At 24.3% G+C, this 20,471-nt stretch overlaps 1 protein-coding gene and 1 long non-coding RNA gene across 2 annotated transcripts; both read right to left on the bottom strand.

Moving 5' to 3' along the window:
• Positions 1-324: 324 nt before the first annotated feature.
• On the bottom strand, positions 325-14,615 carry Gp150 (leucine-rich repeat domain-containing glycoprotein 150). Its single transcript, XM_031915837.2, has 9 exons — positions 14,435-14,615; positions 4,691-5,028; positions 4,168-4,460; positions 3,371-3,954; positions 2,947-3,289; positions 2,446-2,811; positions 2,075-2,248; positions 1,785-1,998; positions 325-1,632 (listed from the first exon to the last, which is right to left on the bottom strand). The coding sequence occupies exons 2-9, from the start codon at positions 5,018-5,020 to the stop codon at positions 1,225-1,227; spliced, it is 2,712 nt and encodes a 903-aa protein (XP_031771697.2). The 5' UTR covers positions 5,021-5,028; positions 14,435-14,615; the 3' UTR covers positions 325-1,224.
• A 2,395-nt stretch (positions 14,616-17,010) lies between these two features.
• LOC116414199 (uncharacterized) lies at positions 17,011-18,626 on the bottom strand. Its single transcript, XR_015294949.1, has 5 exons — positions 18,480-18,626; positions 18,312-18,406; positions 17,971-18,229; positions 17,227-17,896; positions 17,011-17,157 (listed from the first exon to the last, which is right to left on the bottom strand). It is a non-coding gene; the product is annotated as an uncharacterized LOC116414199 (long non-coding RNA).
• Positions 18,627-20,471: the final 1,845 nt, after the last annotated feature.

The raw sequence follows: 20,471 nt of genomic DNA, 5'->3' as shown, positions 1-20,471 counted from the left end.
TCATGTACATATACGTACAAATTTGAAATCTTATGTTATATATTATAATACATATAACATATAATACATGTATGGTATATTCTATACATTGATATTTTATACATTAGTATAGTATATTCTATATGTGTCTAAATTTTATTTGGAAAAAAATTAAAAATTATGATATTATTTAAGATTTTATTTTTTAAATAGATATTATATATATAAAGTCAAAATATAAATAAAGATACATATTATATACTTACATATATTTAATATGATATATATGATTAATGATAAATATATGATATAATATGATATATATAATGGAGCATTAAAAAATAATTTTTATTTATTTATTATAATCAAAATTTTTATTTAAACGTTATACATTATTTACAATGTAGCATAATATATAGTACAAGATAACGTACTAGTTATACTACGAAATATTAATTTATATAGTAGTATATGTATAGTACTTTTTCTCTTAAAAGTACTTATTTTTTATGGCTTAAATGTTGCGAATAATATTATCATTATCACTATTAAAAATTACGAAACTTACGTTTCATATATATTATTGTAACTATGTACGTGATGAATGTTAAAAAATTGTTTCAATTTCAAATATAAAAATACATTCGTTGTATTCTAAAACCCTGTTCTTAAAATGTATTAATTTTTGTTTTTCGTTTCTAATTTTTTTTTTCTAGTAATCCATTTATTTACCCAAAATAATAATTCTACAATTAATAATATGCAATAGTAATTAAATATATATAATTAGTGTTATATAATTAATTAGTGAAATATAATTTCGATTTATAAAAAAATGTTTTATTTGAAATAAAAAAATATTAATTGTTTATGTAAATAAAAATTTCATATATAATTTTTTCAAAATATTATTAAGTATTATAAAAATCTTGGAATCTACGGAAAATTGAGTACTTTGAAAACGTGTTCTTCTATAATTAGTTTAATCCAGTCAATTATTATCTAATATATATATTTCATTTTATTTGCGAATATTTTATAATATTAATTGTAAAAATTTATATATATTTTTACCATTATAAATATATTATGTTTACATATAACACGTTTTCCTGAGTGTAATTAAGTCATTGATTTATTTAAAAATATTTCTTTAAAAATTTTTTGTTTTTTTTAACGGCAGGTTAAATTGCATTACATTATTTTCTAAATAATTCATAACTTGATTATAGCTGATAATAAATTTTATACGCTTTCTGGCACAATTTTATCATAATGGAATGTACTACTAGAATAAAAGCTTCCCCGTTTCGGAACATGGGGAGTAGCAATTTCTTCTTGAAGTGGTTTGTATACTAAACCACAATTTTTGTTATCAATTAAACCTTGTCGTAGGATCATTGGTGGCCTAATAACAGGTCCTTGACCTCGTCGTTTCGCGAAATGAATTAAAATATGTACTGTTAATAAGAGAATTATCGAAGTTATGATAATCACGATCATTACAGGCCAAAGTGCATTAGTGTACCAGGGATGATATTCCATATTCTCTGAAGTAAGAAAATCTTCATATTCTTGATCTTGCGTTGTCCAGGCTTTTTCAACTTCTTCATTTAATTTTATTCCATGATCAATTTGCAACTTAATTAATTCCTAATATAAAAGAGTTATTATTGACTTTTAAAATAATTTTTACATATAATTTTAATATTTTTTGAACCGAGAAACAATATTAAAATTGTACATAATAAATTTTTTTATCACATTTTTTCATTAATCAAAAATATAATAAAATTTATACTTACTTCGTCACTTTTAACATTGCTTCTTAGTAAAGAATCAGAATCTTCAGATGAATCAAATCCACCAAGGAAATTGTTTTTCTTTTCTTTCTGAGGAATTGGTCTCGGTCGTGGTCCAGAACTAATACCGTCACAAATTACTTTTGCCAAATCCGTCCATTGACTAATGCCTTCAGAATCTTGATAATTATCAGTATTACCATAATTGCTTATATATCTGAAAATTGTAAAAAATTGAATATTTATATATTTATATATTTCATTTAATTTACATTTTCAAAATTAATAAATACCTCAATGATTCAATTGGAGTTACACCATGATCGGTAAGCCACTGAACTGCTTCATTGAATTCAACATCACAATCAAGAGGATTGTGAGATAAATCCAAACTAACAAGTGATGGCATTGCTTTCAGTTCTTCCACAGTGATATGATGGAGAAGATTTTCCCGAACTGATAAGTATCTAAAAATAAAATAATAGTATTGATAAATTATAATTTTATTTACGATTTACTTTATCTTTTTTCATAATTGTATATTTTTTTATATTTTTATTTATAAAATAATTTAAAAAATAATATGTATTTATTATTCATTAAAAAATTTAATTTTTTAATAGAAATAAAAAAAAAATTGTTTTTACAATGTAATGTTATATACCGTAAAGTAGTTAGTGGAACTCTAGCTTCACTCCATACTCTTTCCAAAGCGCATCTGCTTACGTCAAGTTTAGTAAGACTAGGAGTCATCAGGAATGGTGTTACTTGTAATGTTGTCAAAGGATTACCCGCAAGATTGAGTTTAGTTAAACTGGTAGCACCATGAAACATTTCACTTTCTAAAGAATTAATTATATTGTCAGAAAGATCAAGGATTCGCAAAGACGAGAGACTATTCAGAAATCCGTTTGGAAGACTAGCCAGACGATTTCTGGAGAGATTTAATCGTGTCATTGCTGGCATGGCATTAAAAGTTTTTTCTTCGAGAAAATGCAAGCCACAATTTGAACATTCAAATCGATATATACTGTAAAAATTCATTAATAAATATATTCACATAAGTACGAATTATCTATGTATATATTATCTACTATTCATTATCGAAAAATTATAATGATAATCAACATTCGGTATAATAGAATTAAATGAAAAATCATTTTACCTGTATGTATTATATTCAACATCAGCTGCTTTGAAAATTGGTAAAGTATTCAATTCGGGATTATTGTTCATTAATAAAACTTGTAATCTTGCATTATTTTTTAGATGATGTTCTGTCAAAAAAGTTAATTTATTATCACTAATGTCGAGATAATTAAGTTGATCAAGATTAACAAAAGCATGTTGATGAATTCTTTTGAGTCCATTAGAAGTGACTATCAACTGATCCAATAAAGGCATTCCAGCAAAATCATCTTTTGCTATTGTTTTGACTTTATTATTAGATGCATCTAATAATCTCAGTTTTGATGCTTGTATAGTATTTAAACTTGCGAAATTATTTCCTAAAAATTAAATACAATTTAATTTTTCAATAAAAATTTTTGTTACATTACATATTAAAATTTGTATTTAATTAATCTTACTAGTAATACGAAGCGTTTGAATTTCATTGTTATTAAAGAGATCAACGGGAATTTCATTTAATAAATTATTCGAAAGATCTACTTCTACAAGTGATTCTAACATATTGAAAGTTGCACTATCAATTTCTTTCAACTTGTTGCCTTTTAAATTAATATAAGTCAAACTTTTCATTTTTGCAAATGCTGTACGTTTCAATTTCGTCAAACCATTAAAAGAAAAATCAAATTCTGTAACGGATGGAGCATCAAACAAACTATGTTTTGGTAATTTCAAATCCTGTGTATGTTTTAATGGATTTCCAGAAATAGCAAGTAATGATAGTTGTTTGTTATTTAGAAAAGTATTTGGATGAATATCTTGAAGATCATTGCGTGTTAAATTTACAGAAAATAAATATGGTATGCCATCAAATGCAGTTTGATTCAATTCGACTATTCTCGTATCAGTAATCGTAATAGATTCCAAATGTTGAAAGCCTCGTGATTGAAATGCATGAGAGCCAAGACGAATTTGTCCAGCATTTTCAATGCGCAAATGGACAATACCCGTGCTAAAAGATTGTTGTTCTACAAGTTTGGTGCATCTGAAAATAAAAGAAAAAATACTTATAGAAAAAATTTTTAATAAATATATCTTTTATAAATTTTATAAAATATTCAAATTCGTTATATCTACAAAAATGGCATCTATGATATAATATTATTAATAATTTTGTTGTTTATATAAATATTGCTTTTATCTTTAGTTAGCATAAAGGAAATAATTAAATTATATCATGCTATCATTAAAGACATACGTTGCGGTTGTTGCAGCAGCATACTCTCCAGCACATTTGCAATAATCAGGACACTGTGTCATTACTTGTTCATCATCTTCGGGTTCATCGTCATTTTCATCATGATCTTCATCCTCATATTCGTCTTCGCTTTCATCTTCTTCATCTTCACTCAAATCATCTTCATAGGATACATTTTCATTTTCGAGTAATGTCGTTATATCACTATTATTCGAATTGTTATTTGTTGATGCATTTGAGACTCTAACCTTTTTAACTTCTGTTTTAAGAGGCTGTGCAATTTTATTCTGATTCTGTAATTATTTTCGTAATTTTATTTGAATACTTAAGAATTATTGAATACTTAATAATTGAATACTTTGTAATTCAATTATTTTAATTATCTTTATATTAAATTAAATTAATTCATCGATTAATTTAATAATTTATTTATGCTAAATTGAATTGAACTAAAATTTCATTAATAATATTGTAATATTAAATACATGATTATATTAAATCAATATAAAAATATACAAATTACCTTAGATTCTTCATTTAATGTATGAATTTCTTGCATAAGTATATCTTTGGGACTAAGAAAACTTTTCATAAATTGAAGATCCTTCTTCAATATTAATGCATCTTTTTCATCGACAGCTTCTGCTTGTTCGTTTACTGATACATCAGTTGAATAAGATTCTTTCTCTGATATAGCTTTTGTTTCGGTTAGAGATTCCTTCAATTCTGGAGAATCATTTAAATGATTCGATTTAATTAATGGTATATGTGTGGCATCAATGTTAGCTTCATTTAATGAAATTAGCCCAGATAACAGTACTGTTAGCAGAAAAACTGCTAGCAGTTTCTTCATTTTGTATTCTGCAAATAACAATTTTAAATTATATATATATATAAAAATTTTTCAATGATATTTAGTTTATAATATTTAATTCAATGATCTTTTAAATTTAAAAAACTTAAAAAATTAATATTCGAAAAAAATATTGTTATAAAATATTAATCAATTTTGCATTAAAATGTATGTATAAAAATTTTAATGATATTTTAAGAAATTGATATGTTATTCTTATCTTATATATTCATAAACATTTTAAAGAATAAAAAAAATTGTAATTTATTTATGAATAAGAATACATATAAATTTAAAATTGATTTTATAAGAATCATTATCTATCATGTTTCTTGTTATCTTTTTTAACAATTGAATTTTGTACTCGAAGTGATCGATTAATTTTTATCAAATTTAATTTGAAATTTTCAAAAATAAGAAATACGTATTATGGAAAATTAAAATTAACAATAAATTTTATCGTGAAATAAAAATAATTAATCTTTTTATCAAATGAATAAATAATATTCTAGTAATTTTATTTAATTACTATTCTAATAATATTATTTAACAACATATAATAATAAATTGCATTGTTAATCCACAAGAATAATGATAGAATTACAAAGAAGACATTTTTTTATTATTATTAAAAATTAATTGCCTAATTATTATAAAATAGAAAAGATTAAATATTTTTAAAGATCAATTTGATAAAAAAATTTACATTTTTACAGTTGTTCTTTCTATTAGATTAGAATTAATATAAAAATAATACAAATTGAAAAAAAAATTCATTTTCATTTAAGTTTTTCATTCACCGAGATAACATTAAATTTTAAATGTAAAATACATATAATGAAACTTAAATAATGATTTTAACAGCAAAGATGCATTATAAAGTGACATTGAATCGATATGGATATTATCTCGAAACGTGTCTCATTGTCAGTAATGTCTGATTATTGTGTTCAATGTTCAACTACTGTATTCATTTTTTATTTTATCAATTTATAACGAGGCATATTACTAATTTATCATTATAGTTTAAAAAAAGTTTATACAAATTTGAAATATCTTCTCAAATAATGATAATTGCAATTGAGCTAATTTATTTAGATCACAAATATGTATATGTAATATATCTTTAATTCTTCATACTTTATTAAAACAACGTTCTTATAATTTTGCTATTTGCTATCGAAGTTTATACATGTATCTAACAATATTCTACGCAGTATGTTTCAATAATATTAATACTATCGAGATAAAATTTATATGAATGTAAATAAATATATAGAATGTATCTATAGTATATATTTTTATTATTTTTGTATATTCAATAAAGACGAGATAAATTTTTCTTATATCTATATTATAATTATACGAAGACTGCATTCCTAATAATAAAACAAGGAAAAAATTCATGTTTCTCAATGTATTGACAGGCATGCTAAAAATGCGTGTCTAACAGGCAACAAATAACAAGACCTCGGAATGAATGATAATTTAAAAGTCAAGACGTAATGTAATTTAAAAAAAGTGGACTTCGAAACGGTCGAAGGTATACGAATACGTGCCGCTTTAAGATGTGGAATGGACAGGCTTAGGTCGTAGGGTGCATGAAAGTATCAGTTGAGTTCTTTGTTCGACTCTCAAAAAATCTGGCCGGTTGGAAACAGGTAAAGTTACCTGTCTTCGAGCATAACGCAGGTGGTGGTCCCTTTTGCTTTTCCGTTTCAATTTCGACGTGACAAACGCGTACAAAATAGAGACTATAGCTACTCTGTTCCGAAGAGAAGTCTGTAAATCTCGAGATTGGCATTTTCGAGTCAACATTCCAGGCCCACCTACGTAGGCATCGCCAGCGATGGACTCGAAGAAACAGACTGACACGAAGGTAGATAAATACAGAAAATATTTCACAGATGAATGCGCACAAATATAAACATACTTTTGTGTTGATGATTCGAATCGTGAAACAAAGTTATATTTGAAATTGAAACAATCGTTATAAAAAATATTTACAAAAAATATCATAGAATTATTATAAAATATTATTATATTAAATATATAATATATAAATATATTATTATATTATATTAAATATTTAATAAAATTTTGTATCGAATCGATGGTGAAATTTTATTCTCGGATTTCTTTTTGTTGTTCTTTATTATTTTTTATTATTAATAATTGATTTTTTCATTATTTTTGAACTTGAAAAATTGATTAACAAATTGAAAATCACGATTGGATTGGCCGAAAATGAAAGATTAATACGGATACAGTTCGATAAAATAATGATGTAATCTAATAACCAATCGGTTAATAATCATCACCATTTATAATTTGATGTCTAAGAATATATAATTATATAATTATTTATTTGTTTACTAATATTTCAAAACGATTTCTAGAATTTCTAATGAAACACTTTTTTTTTTAATAATAATTGCTACACATTGTTATACCAGGTGTATAGTATTGCCAATATCTTTTTACTTAATTAATCGCTTAATTAATCAAACAGTGATATCTTCAATTAATAAAATAATCTTGAGGAAATTTTTAACGTAGCTATAAAAATATTAAGAAAAACAATCGCTACTTGAAAACTTTTCATTTTATGAAAAATGAAAATAGAGACGAGAAAAAGGATTTTACGTGAAACGGAAAAATTGTTATGAAACATTTTCGGAAATATATCTCTCGGAAAACATTCCATTGTAATACGTTAGATATTTATTATAAGATGACGTCGAAGAGTGTGTTCTATCGACGCGCTCTCCTAGCCAGAATTACATATCAATTCGATCGAATCTGTGCAATACCAATTCGTCGTATGACTGTAAAGTGATTTCTTGTGAAATCAACCGGCTCGAATGACACACTCTCTACAGAGAAACATTATTAGATATCATTATTATAACATAATGATCACAATCTGGTGTCGATGACGGTAAAAAAAAAAAAAAAAAAGTAAAAAATAAATTTCGTAAGTAGGTACTTCATTTCATTTATATTTCAATAAAATATCAGTATATTTATTAATTAATCGTCACGTATATCAAAACAATTTTAATCGTCGTTATCGTTTCTTTAGATATTTTGATTAAGATATATTTTCCAAACAATTAAAAAGTGAAATAATTAATTTACGTACTCTTTTTTATAGATAAAAAATTGTTTTTCATTGTCAATTTTGTTTAAAATCAATTTGTTAAATGCATCTTCAATTTCCTCCTCTAGTTCAATTAATCATACTGTTCTCGTTTCATTGTGCAAATATCACTTATGTAATGTAATCATTATTGTATCCGGAATTAATAGGAGGGTATGCAGTACACGTGCATTATATGTTTGACTTGTCAATTGACTGTTTGTGTGATTAAACGAAGAAAAGTTTAAATTCAATTCGAAAATAACATTGTGTATCTTTGATTCTTTAGTAATTATTATTTTTTAAAAAATGAAGTTAATTCTATTAAAAAAATAGAAAAAAGAAACAAAGTTTCTATAATTCTTTGTTTCCTATATTTATATTTAAGAAAAAAAAAAAAAAAAAAAACAAATTATATTCCCTTTGAAATAAAATAAATTTCATTCCACCTATTTCAAAAATGAATATAATAATATAATGCATATCTAAGTATACATCTCTCTTTTTTTTTTAATCAGTGTTTAATCCATCATTTGTTAATTTCTTTTTTCATTTCAGGAAAATAATAATAGCATTTAGATTTCATTAAACTTTTCTGTTAGTACGCTGTTAGCAGTTTATCACAGAATATACATTTTTTATCGTCTTATCAAAGCCTTTATCTTTATCTTATATACTGATAATATATTTGTTTTGTCTCAGACTACGCCATTGCCTTTTTTTACGCCTTTGTATCTTATGTTTGAGATTGTAATTTGCACATCTAAACAGGTAATGCATTTTCCTACATCCATTTCAAAATTTGTTAAACGCATTTAAATGTTAGATGATCATATATATTATTTGGAACAATTTATTACAAAATATTATAAAATTTATTGTATTGTTTTGCTTACACTATTCTTTTGTTATACATGGAAAAAATAAAACGAAAAATAAAATTAAATTTGTCTTTACAATGTTTAATTTAAAATGATTTTTCATTCAATCATTTTATATTTTATATTTAAATATTTATCGATTATGTGTAGCTGACAAATAAACGGAACAAAATAAACTCGTGTATAATATGAGTGTAGAGTTACAAATTTACGTTGTGTAAATTAAGTTTCAACTAATGGAAAAATAAACTATTTAAAAAAATAGATATAGATATATTATAATTCGAATATAAGTTTTATATTAAGAAGATAATATTTTAAAATGATTTCTTAGAAACTTTAACTTCTAACAAACTCTTACAATTTTCTTTTGAAGTGATAAACTGATATTCTTTAAAGAAAATTGCGCTGCATGTGACTTCATTGCACATTAATTTTTTTAAAAGTTGCTTTTTTATAATCATAATTAATATTTTATTTCTACCTTTATATATGTATTATATATTTATTTATCTCTGATAAAAATAGAGAATCTTTTCTATTGATTTTTAATTTCTTTTAATAACTTAATTACCATTAAACAAAATTAACTCTTATTTAATTTTGTGAGTAAATTCAATTTCAATCAAAGTCTTAACAATGCAAGAACATTACGAAGAAATAAATATAATTACACGTTTTCTAAGTCATTTTATTAAGTATTTGAAATGATATAGTGATAAATTTATATTTTTTAATTTTTTAAATTATTTATTTCGTTATTTGCTTGATCTGATTTCTTCAATCATAATTATACCTGCCACAAAGACAATATCTGACATAAAGAATATTCATTCTTATCAATATCTATAAAAAGTTTTAAAGTATTTAAAAATACATGACATAGTTTTGAACATTTAATAAAATTTTAAAGATATTTTATCTATAATAAAATATCCTAATTAGAAAAATTTGGATTTTTATTCTTAGCAAGAAATACTCACATATTATTCTTATAAAACCAAGTATAATTTTATACTATCAATAATCACGTTTTATAATTAAAAACGTGAAGAAATATTTGACTTTTTCCAAGAATATATAACATCAATCAAAAAGTTTAATGTTTCAATGAAAATGCAGTTTAACGCGCACGTATCAATGACAACTCACATCGATATATTATACATACGTATGTATTGTTTGGTTAGGTTTTCTTTTTCACGCGCATGCGTTATAAATCTGCCCGTTACAAGCATAAACATAAAGCTGATTTTGAAGAAGTAAATCATTAAAACTGCTGAATGCTATTTTATATATATAACTATTTAAGAAATATTTCAAAAATACGTTAATCGTTGACTGCATCATAGGAATCTGTTATATAATATCAGAACTTATATATCTATATATGTTACCGTAAGCTAAAATTTCATACTTAAGGTTCACACTTTCCAGATGACATTCGTTTATTTCGAATGGCTACCAATGTCATTTTTCTACAAATTTTGAATTATTCATTATCATCAATATTTCACGTATATATGAAAAACATAACTTTTTACGATTCAGGAGTATCATGTTTATAGCTAAGAGAAAAAGCAAATAGAGGGGGGGAAAAAAGAAGATAATCGAGGCATCTGGCGAACCGGCTCTTCCACTCGGTATTTATTCATTCAGGAGCCGGGTACGATCGTTTCTGATCTCGATTCAATGTATCAAGAAAAGGATGAAATTATGGTAACGTATAATAGCCAGATTTTTAACTGAACTCAATTCATAAAAGTATGTCAATCGCGTTTAGAAATTATATTTCGAATCGTGTTTATAATTATTTTTTATTTTAAATAATTTTATGAACGAAATAAATACTAATTTTATGTTCTATGAATATGAAATGTCCTATGATGTAAAATATATAAATTATCGATATTGTGATATAATGTTATTATGATCTGTTATTATTAATAATCTATGATCTAATATTATTAATGATCTGTTTAAATAATCGAATCATTATGTAATTTATAGATGGTGCAAATAAAATAAATGTTCTTATTCTTGTTTCATAAAATTTGTTAATTAAATATTGTTGTCGAAAAATATATTATTATATGAATATTAATAATAATTTAATTTAAAATATAAGTATTTTTTTATAATATTATAGAAACATAATATAAGAATTAATCATTTTCTTCAAATAATCATTTTAAAAATTATTATAGATTAATATTTCTATTATTTTAAATATTTATAAAAACAATTATAATAAAATTTTATATATATATATAAAATATTTTTATATGCATGCATATTATATACATTTATAAAAATTAAAAATATTAAAATAATTTACAAATTTATAAATTAAAAATCATGTTTTATTTTATTTTAAAAGAAAAAAGGAAATAAACTTTTATAAATATATATATTTTAAAATAAATTGTATAATTCCTATTCTTCTTAATGATAGTATTTTACAAGAACTAGTTTTGTATTTATATTTTTTCAAGAAATATTCATTTCAAAGAGCATTTCTAATATTTCCTTTACTTCTAAGTTTTTAAAGAAATATAATTGTATATTGAAATAGCGTTTTAAATAGAAGTATTAGCAGTATTTATTGCATTTTGTATTTTTTATCTTAATTTCAGATAATTGTTATATGTTCTTTATATATTGTAAATAATTATAGAATGACGTTTCTACCTTGACCATCATTTATGTATGTACTCTTTCACAATCATTAATGCCAATGAAGTTTAAATCAAGTTTCACAGTTTCTCTTGGATAAAAATAGATTATTCGAATGGGCACTGACCTTGATATTACACAATCGAATCGATGTAAGGATGCGAAATATTTTTAGACAGCATGCATGCATTCCTTCATAGACATCATTGTTATTGATGCAGGAAAGCAAGAGCTAATTGTAATTAAGATCTAATTGAAATTAGATAGATGGATTTAGATTCAAAAATAAAATTCTATATTTTTACTTTTTATAAAATAAATAAAATGTAAAATGTAAATGATATCGCTTGCACTATTTAAACAATAAAATATTGGAATACTTTTGTTTTAGATTTCTTATATGCTGAAAAGATTGTTTAAATAAACAACACAATTTATTTTTTAAATATTCAAACATTCATAATTTTATAGAACTTTTTAACTTTTCAAGTTTCATAAATTTTTTATCTAAATAAATTATTTTTATAATTGTATGGCCAAATTATAACTTTTGCCATAAATATAATATAATATAAAGAAGAAAATCCGTGATAGTTTCTTAGATAAATTACTATAATAATTACTAAAATTACTAAAATAATCAAACAGTTTTTAAATTCTTACATAGCATACACAGCGTATATATTGTGTGATTACTCTATGACGACAGAATCTATACATTGCTTAGGTAAAAATATTGCTTATATTAATACTAATGTTCATTTACTACGACTGCATATTTTCAGAAGAATAACAATGATACAAATGATATCTAAGTTATTTTGTTTTTATAGAAAGATATATCGAATACTTTAATATTTGACGAATATTTATCTTATGAATACTTGATTTATTTCTATAAGTAATTTATAATGATTTATAAGATAAATCTAATTGTAAACTAGTTATTTTTCACTGTTATTGATAAAAATTTAAAATAAAATATATTGCTAAATTAAGAAATACAATAATACAAACAAAAATGCAAAATCATTAATATTGCATAATTATTTTGAACAGATAATTATTTTTAGAAGTATCTATATTTAGAATTTTATATTATTGTCTTTGTCTCAAATAAAATTTTGCAAAAAATATTCTCATTGAAATAAATATATAATTTAGTATATATTAAATATGTATTCTACTATTACTATTTTTTCTATTTATGGTAATTATATTTTATATGTGATCTATATATTATAGATAACTATTTCTTAAGATTAAAAAAAAAGTTCATTTATAATAAAAATTTTCAGAATAATTCATAAAATCAAATTTTTGCTGTAAATATGCTACCTTGCGTCTTTTGTTTCTTATCGTTTTCATCGTTTCAATGTTGGCGCCAATGAGAACACAAAAATACAAGCTAATCTATAGCTGCTGATACGCATGTAAGGTATGCAACAATAATCAAATAGCACATCTATGCATAGTTACATTATACAAATTTAATCTTTTGTATAAATATAAAATTAATTCTTCTTTATTGTTCCAATTAATGCCATTATTTTGTGTTTAAATTGATTGAAAGTAAATGAACAGTAGCGAATTGTTGAAGTATTACTAAGTTATCCTTATTTAAATGTTTCTTAAGTATATATTTACATTTTGAGTATGAAAGCTTAATTAATATTAATCACATGAAAAAGTAAAATTGACATTAACATAAAAAAGCAATATTTTTAAGGTAAAGTTATAGTTAAAATTTTTTAGCTATTTAAAAATATATAGATATTGTTTTCTTAAAAATATGAATTATATATTTATAACTTTGTTAAATGATTATTTTTAGATATGAATACGAAAATGTAAAAGTAAATATGCGATGTTTTTAAATCATTTTGAAACTATTGATGAAAACAATAACCAATGAATCAATGAAATTATATTTTTGTATATATTTTATATTAGTTCGTATAGTTAATTATAAAATTTTATTATGTTTTTTTAACTTTTATCTTTAATATATTGCATTGCATCATTAAAATTTTGCAAAGTTATCTAAAACTTGTTATCTAAAACTTTTCGTAACTCTTAATCCCAAGGTAAAATTTAGTATAATATTTGATATTAAGTGTTATACTTCATTTTAATAAATATTAATTTATAAAGACAATTATATAGAATATAATATAGTTGACATAATACTAGAAATTATAATTAAAAAAATTTATATCTATATTTTATATCAAATTTTTGTTTTTTTTAAATTATTGATTACGTTATTGATAATACAATATCGAAATTATACTTTAAATATAAATAAGAAGTGAAATAGATTAGATCTATCGAATATATTATTTAAAACGATATTTAAATTAAATTAAAAAAAATGGTAAAGAAACAATCTAGGAAGAATATGATAACACGATTAGTATAAATTTGTTCTTCAAACATGGTAGCAATAAATGCGTGAAAAATTATGTAGTGTTAAATGTAAACTAACTAGAATGATTGTATGTACAAAAAGAATATTCAAGAAGCAAACTGTAACTAATGGAAATACACCCACACGATTTCACATTCTTAAAGCAGGGCGATTCCACGGAATGTCCTTAGTTGGCGTACCACTGGAGTCAAATAGCGGATTCGATATCGCTTCGATGAAGAACCAGTTGTTGAATTCACTTTATAGTAAGAAAAATATTAAAAGAATTTAAAGAGATCGCTTACCTCTTTTTGTTTTTGCTGATGGCACTCCACAAAAATCACTACGCGACCATATGTATGCAATAATACAACGTAGATTTGATGAAAAGCAGCGTTAAAACACTGAAATTGTTTTCGTGCTTACGACGAATGAATTTCTGAACTTCGTAGCCTGTTGCACTCAAGCCAGGCGGTAACTTAGAGTGGGGGTTTAGTGAGGCCCCAGGATCGACCTAGTGATTGGTTGATTCCTTATGCTTAGAGTTATACAGGTAAAAATTCAGGTAACAGGTGATTGTGCCATCTGGTGAAGCTAAACTTGAAACTTTTCTGAAGATATCTTAATTTTTCGATAGATAGTTTGAAAATAATTGTACAAATAGTAATAAAATGATATTTGAAGAACTGCAATAATTCTTTTTTATTTTTAACTTTCATTATGTAAAAATTAAAAAAATGTTTTATATATATATATATATATTTCGATAATAATTGTATATAAAAATTTCTTTTATATTTTTATAAAAATCGTTCTGATATGTGTGTAAAAAATATTTTAAGTAAATGCATTTGCTTTAAAAGAACATAAAAGTAAAAAATATATAGAAATATACTACAATAATAAATATGATTATAAAAATGTTATAAACATTATTTTATATATTATATAATTAATTAAAAAATAAATATAATGAATTTTATAAACTAATAAAATATAAACTAATAATGTTCTATTATGCTATTTCTCCTTTAATACTTACTCATAGATATGTACAATTTTCGTAATGATTTAATATCAAAATTATTAATTAAAATGTATTTCAATTTATTTTATTTAAAAAATGAAACGAAAGATGAAACAGAATGTACAATATGTAAAAATATATATATATATATATATATATATACACATAAAAGATATGGAATTGCGACAATAGCGCCATCTCCTAAATACATTTCAATAGCAAATATAAATAAAGAGAGTAAAAGAATAGGAGAAAGACGGAGATAGGTTAAAAATTGTGAAATCAGCGCCATCTTCAGAGTGCCGCAAATAAAACTCGATACATAAAAACAGAAGATAATAAAAAGATAGAGATAAAACAGGAATTGATCGTTAGTGTCATCTCTTGAATATTAATAAAGTCTCTTTAACGAAAGGATAAAGTAGAATATGAATTGATCACTAGCGTCATCTTTCAAGTTTTACTTTTAGAAAAAAATACTTTATTGGCTGATATCAAGAGATGGCGCTAACAATCAATTCTTCTTTTACTTTGTTTTAAAAAGGTGCCATTAAAACTCAAAAGATGGTACTGAAAGTTAATTTCTTATCTCTATTTTTTTTCTACTATTTTCTGTATCCTTGTCTTCTGTATCCTTCTGTATCTTGAGTTTCATTTGTGGTATGGCAAAGATGGTGTTGATTCCATCATTTTTATGATATTTGTTCTATTGCTTCTATTATTTGCTTTCCTTGCCTATATACTCATAACACGCAAATTATGGTAAATACTCATTATTTTTTTCATTTTCTTTTAAAATTACAATTAATTTTAATCTTTAATATAAAAAATATAAATATATTATAAATATACAAAAATAAATGTTACATCGATTTTATAATATATTATGATAATAATCTAAGTATATAACTATATATATTCTAATTCACGATATTTTTATCGTTAATATATTATATTTAACAATAAATTAAAATAAATTATTTTTGATATTGTTTTTTTAATAAAACATTATTATTATTCTTGGTATTCTTCTTTCGCAATAGCGACAAGAAAAGATTTTTATCTAGTCCGTACATGATATCTCGAGGATTTTTATCAGATAAAAAAAATAATTTATATTTATACTTGCAATAAAACACGTATCAGATGATAGAAAAGAAAAATAATTTCTATAAAAGTAAAGTAAAATAATTTTGAATTTCATCGTAATATTATACATATAAAAAAATATAAAAAAATACTAGATAAAATATTTTATTAGACAAAATAGAGAATTAATTGCGATTTATTTTTTTCGAATATCGAATACTTGAAGTATATATTTTTATTCGACAATGAATTATTTAAAAATCTATTGTCAGATGGTGATTAGACAGGTATTCAATGGATCACAGAATTATAATATCATTTGTGTTTTTTTGTGAGTGGATATATTACAATGTTTAACACACTATCTCCAGTATAGCTATTCTGCATATTAATGTTCTCATTAATTAACAATATTCATAATGCTAAAGCTTAATCTATCGTGACGTGTTTCACCATAGACTTCATGTTTTACGTCACATCGAATTCGATTCAAACTGTCATTATAGATTCTTTTCAAATCCTTCTCTTTATAACGACCTGCCTGCATGTCGATACAAAATAGGCCAACTTGTTCATTTCCTGTAATTGTATATGATAAACAATGCATCTTAGAAATTCGTATTGATGGCATGATAATAATTTAATTCAACTTGACGATATTGGAAAGTAAATGATGATCATTTTAATTAGTTATTTTAATATCAAATATTTGTATTAATATTGTAAATAATGTAATAATATTGTAAATAAATATTGAATACTTGCCTTAATTTGTATTTATATAATAAAATTTTGCATAAATAACCATTAAATTTTTTTAAATCATCTTATTTAAATTAATTAATACTTATATTTCCTTATTGCTGAAGAAAAACATTTGGGAGAAACAAAAAATGGATGTGTCTTATGCAACTGAAATTACGAAACAGAAGTTAACGAGAGTAGCGCATTAGCATTACAATAATGGTATTGGATACTTACATATTGCTATAAATACTGCAATTTATATGTATGTTGTATTTCCTCTGTGCTATTACAAAATATTAATACTAGTTACACAATTTGCACAACTGATCGAGAATCATAGCATGTTCTCTCATTTAAATTTGAATCATTCGAACCTCATTACAATTGATCATTAACCTATACTTTTTTAATTGTATATACATATTGTTTTGTACATATTATACATCATAAATGTATAAAATTAAAAAGAAACGATTATTATATAGATTTTAACATTAGCTAGATGACATATATATATTCAAAATAGAAAAATTCTTATTAAATGAATTCTTATTAAGTATTAAAGTATTTAAATAAATATACTTGTTAAAATATTTTAATATCGTTTTATGTAAAAATTGTTTAATATCTTTGAGATTAAACATTTTACAATAATGTGATTACTTGAATAAAAATAGATATATCTCTTTGATCGGCGAGAAATGGCAGTTTTGTCAATGTCATTGCCAGAGGATTCGCTACGGCCGTTGAAACTCGTCGTGTCCGGGAAGTTGGTCCATTAACTCTTAACATTCTCGTGTTAACGCCGTTTACTGCGTGGGCGTAACGTAATATCTTTGCGTGGACCATTTTATCGAACTGCATATTTCCAATTTAAAGATTCGGTGCCAATTATTCAAATCAACTAAATGATGAAAAATGTGTCATTCATGTTTCTACATTTAATCATACATCATATGTTAAAATCAATGTATTAACCTTTTAATTTTCATTCGTAGCCCATATAGATCACTTTTGACTCATAATTCGACAATGTGCAAATGATATTTAGCGTGTATAATTCAGATATAGATAAAAAATGATTCAGTGATTCGAAGATTAAGAAAGGATTAATTTTATAAAAGTAAGGATAAATCGATGAAGATAAAGCTAAGCGATTTAATTCTCGTTTTAAGAATTGAATCGAGAATAAGTTATTATCGACCGAACATCGAGCGATACGCTTTCAAATTTTTGACTGTAACAACAAAACACGTCTCGTTAAGAATGTAAAACGAAAATCGAAGTCTGAAATTTTTTTGCTATTGAAGCATTCTTACCTGTACGTCATGAATGATATAATCATATTGTTCGTAACTTTACATTATTCGTAATACGATTCGCAATGAGGTTAGCTTTTGTCTTTATGTTTTCGCTAGATACGAAAAAAAGAATTTTTCAAGTTTAAAATTATATCTGAATTATAAAGTTGAGTTTCTTTTACTCACACGTCTACAATAAACTGTTACGCAAGGCATATCTATAACAACCGCCATGGACAACTAGTGCAATTTCGACGATATTAGATTTCCTTTTGATTTGTCTTCCCTCGAACGGAGAAGTTCTTCCAAGCGCCCTCTAGGAAAAATAACAATGGCTATTCTTCGTCACGTTGTCGCGAATACGGTTGATAAAATTTAATTAAACTCCTACGTGATTTGTCGTGGGTTACTTTAATTCAGTGGTCGTATAATTAGATTAGTTGGCAAGGAATGTTTCGCGTTCGAACGACACACGTGTCTGTAATTGAAGAGTACGATTCTTGTTGATTGCATATGTGAAAATGTTGATTCATCATGCGTGAAACGTTGTCTCTTCGAAATATTTGTTCTTAAATATTTTTCGTACGAATGTTAAGTATATGGTTAATGATAAGGAATCATCAAGAAATTGAAAAGTAAAAAAATGATAATAATTTGTGTAATAATTTAAAATCTTGTTTTATCAAAATCAATGAAAGTCAGCTTTACATAAATTGATATTTTTTTGATAGTTTTATTATTACATTAAGAGTTTGCGTCATAAATATAATTTATGAAATATTCTTGTAATAGATATTATTGGTTTCATCTACTGATTCATCGAAAATGTGAAATGTTTCGTCATATTGAAATAGTAACGATGAGTCATCAATTCAGAATTTAATATTGCATAAAATTTTTTTATCAATAGATCAAAGATATTTTATTCGTTTCATTTTATCGAAATTCTATTAATCTTTAAAAAAAAAAAAAAGATATGATAACTCTTTGCTATGATTCGTAATAATTGATATTATCTCTATAAGAAATATCTTGTTGTAAATTTCTAATAATATCAATATCATCAGGAAGTTCTGAATAAATACGAAATATTCTTCAAATCGAATAATAGCGACTTTTGTACATCAGATTTTTGAGGAATAGTGTTCGAATCAGATAACAAACACTACATAATTATTTCTAAAACTCAACATCTTTTCAATTACAATTTTTACAATAATATATCTACATTATTACTTTTACTAACTCATTATTGACATCTGGCATATTATCATTTTGACAAATTTTCTTTCAGACTTATTGCTGTCATATGACGTGAAAATTATCGATTCATCTTACGAAGAAACCAACGAAGAAATATTAATTCTATCAAAAATGCATTTTACCCAGATTTTTTCTTGGGATAAATTCGATTATCGAATATTATCGTCGAAAGAAATAAACGAACAAGGATAGAGGAGAAGCGAGGAAGAAAGAGATAGACCAGGTCATAACGCGATGCAAGTGGGTTTTGATCTGTGTTGGCGACGTCTTGAAGGTTGACCGGAAATTCGGAAGAGGTGGTCGGTTCTGGAGAATTAGCACTGACCTAGGGAAGGCCTCGAGGTCGTCGATGGCACACATTCCGAGTGTGCCTATATTAAGTTAACTGCTTCATAGCTGCCGATTGGACGGCCGGTTTGCCATTGCCAGCATATAGGTATATACGGCAGGGCATAGGCAATGCCAATTGCACGCATCCGCAAATTTGCCACCAACTGGCACGCTTATGTTATAAAGTTACTGTGGCTCTACCTAAGTGGTTCCTCTCTCTAAGACATTGTATGGGTAAAGGTGTGCTCACAACAATTTCATTCGCGTATCTATCTGTAAATATAAGGAATACAAGGACGTTTTCCAATTGAGAAGTTGCTTGACACGTATAATGTTGTTTTCAGATCGTACAGGAGTTCCTTTGTAAAAGAATGAAGGAAGAAAGTGGAAGAGAAAAGTGAAAACTTGGTATTGGGCTTTTACATAGTTTCTCTTCTAACAGGACTCGTTTTAAGTAGAAAAACTGGTGAAATTAATCTTCTTTAAAGAATAGAGGATTATGGGTAAAGTATAAATTTGAAATCTGAAATGAGAGATTGTAACGAGTAGATGTTTTTTTTTTTTTTTTTTTTTAATGATAGAAAG

The sequence above is a fragment of the Apis florea genome, unplaced genomic scaffold (genome assembly GCF_048593485.1).
Source record: "Apis florea isolate Af1SG1 unplaced genomic scaffold, ASM4859348v1 contig_3802_pilon, whole genome shotgun sequence".
NCBI lineage: Eukaryota > Metazoa > Arthropoda > Insecta > Hymenoptera > Apidae > Apis > Apis florea.
The sequence above is the reverse complement of the archived record's forward strand: the minus strand, read 5'-3'. Positions and strand labels throughout refer to the sequence as shown.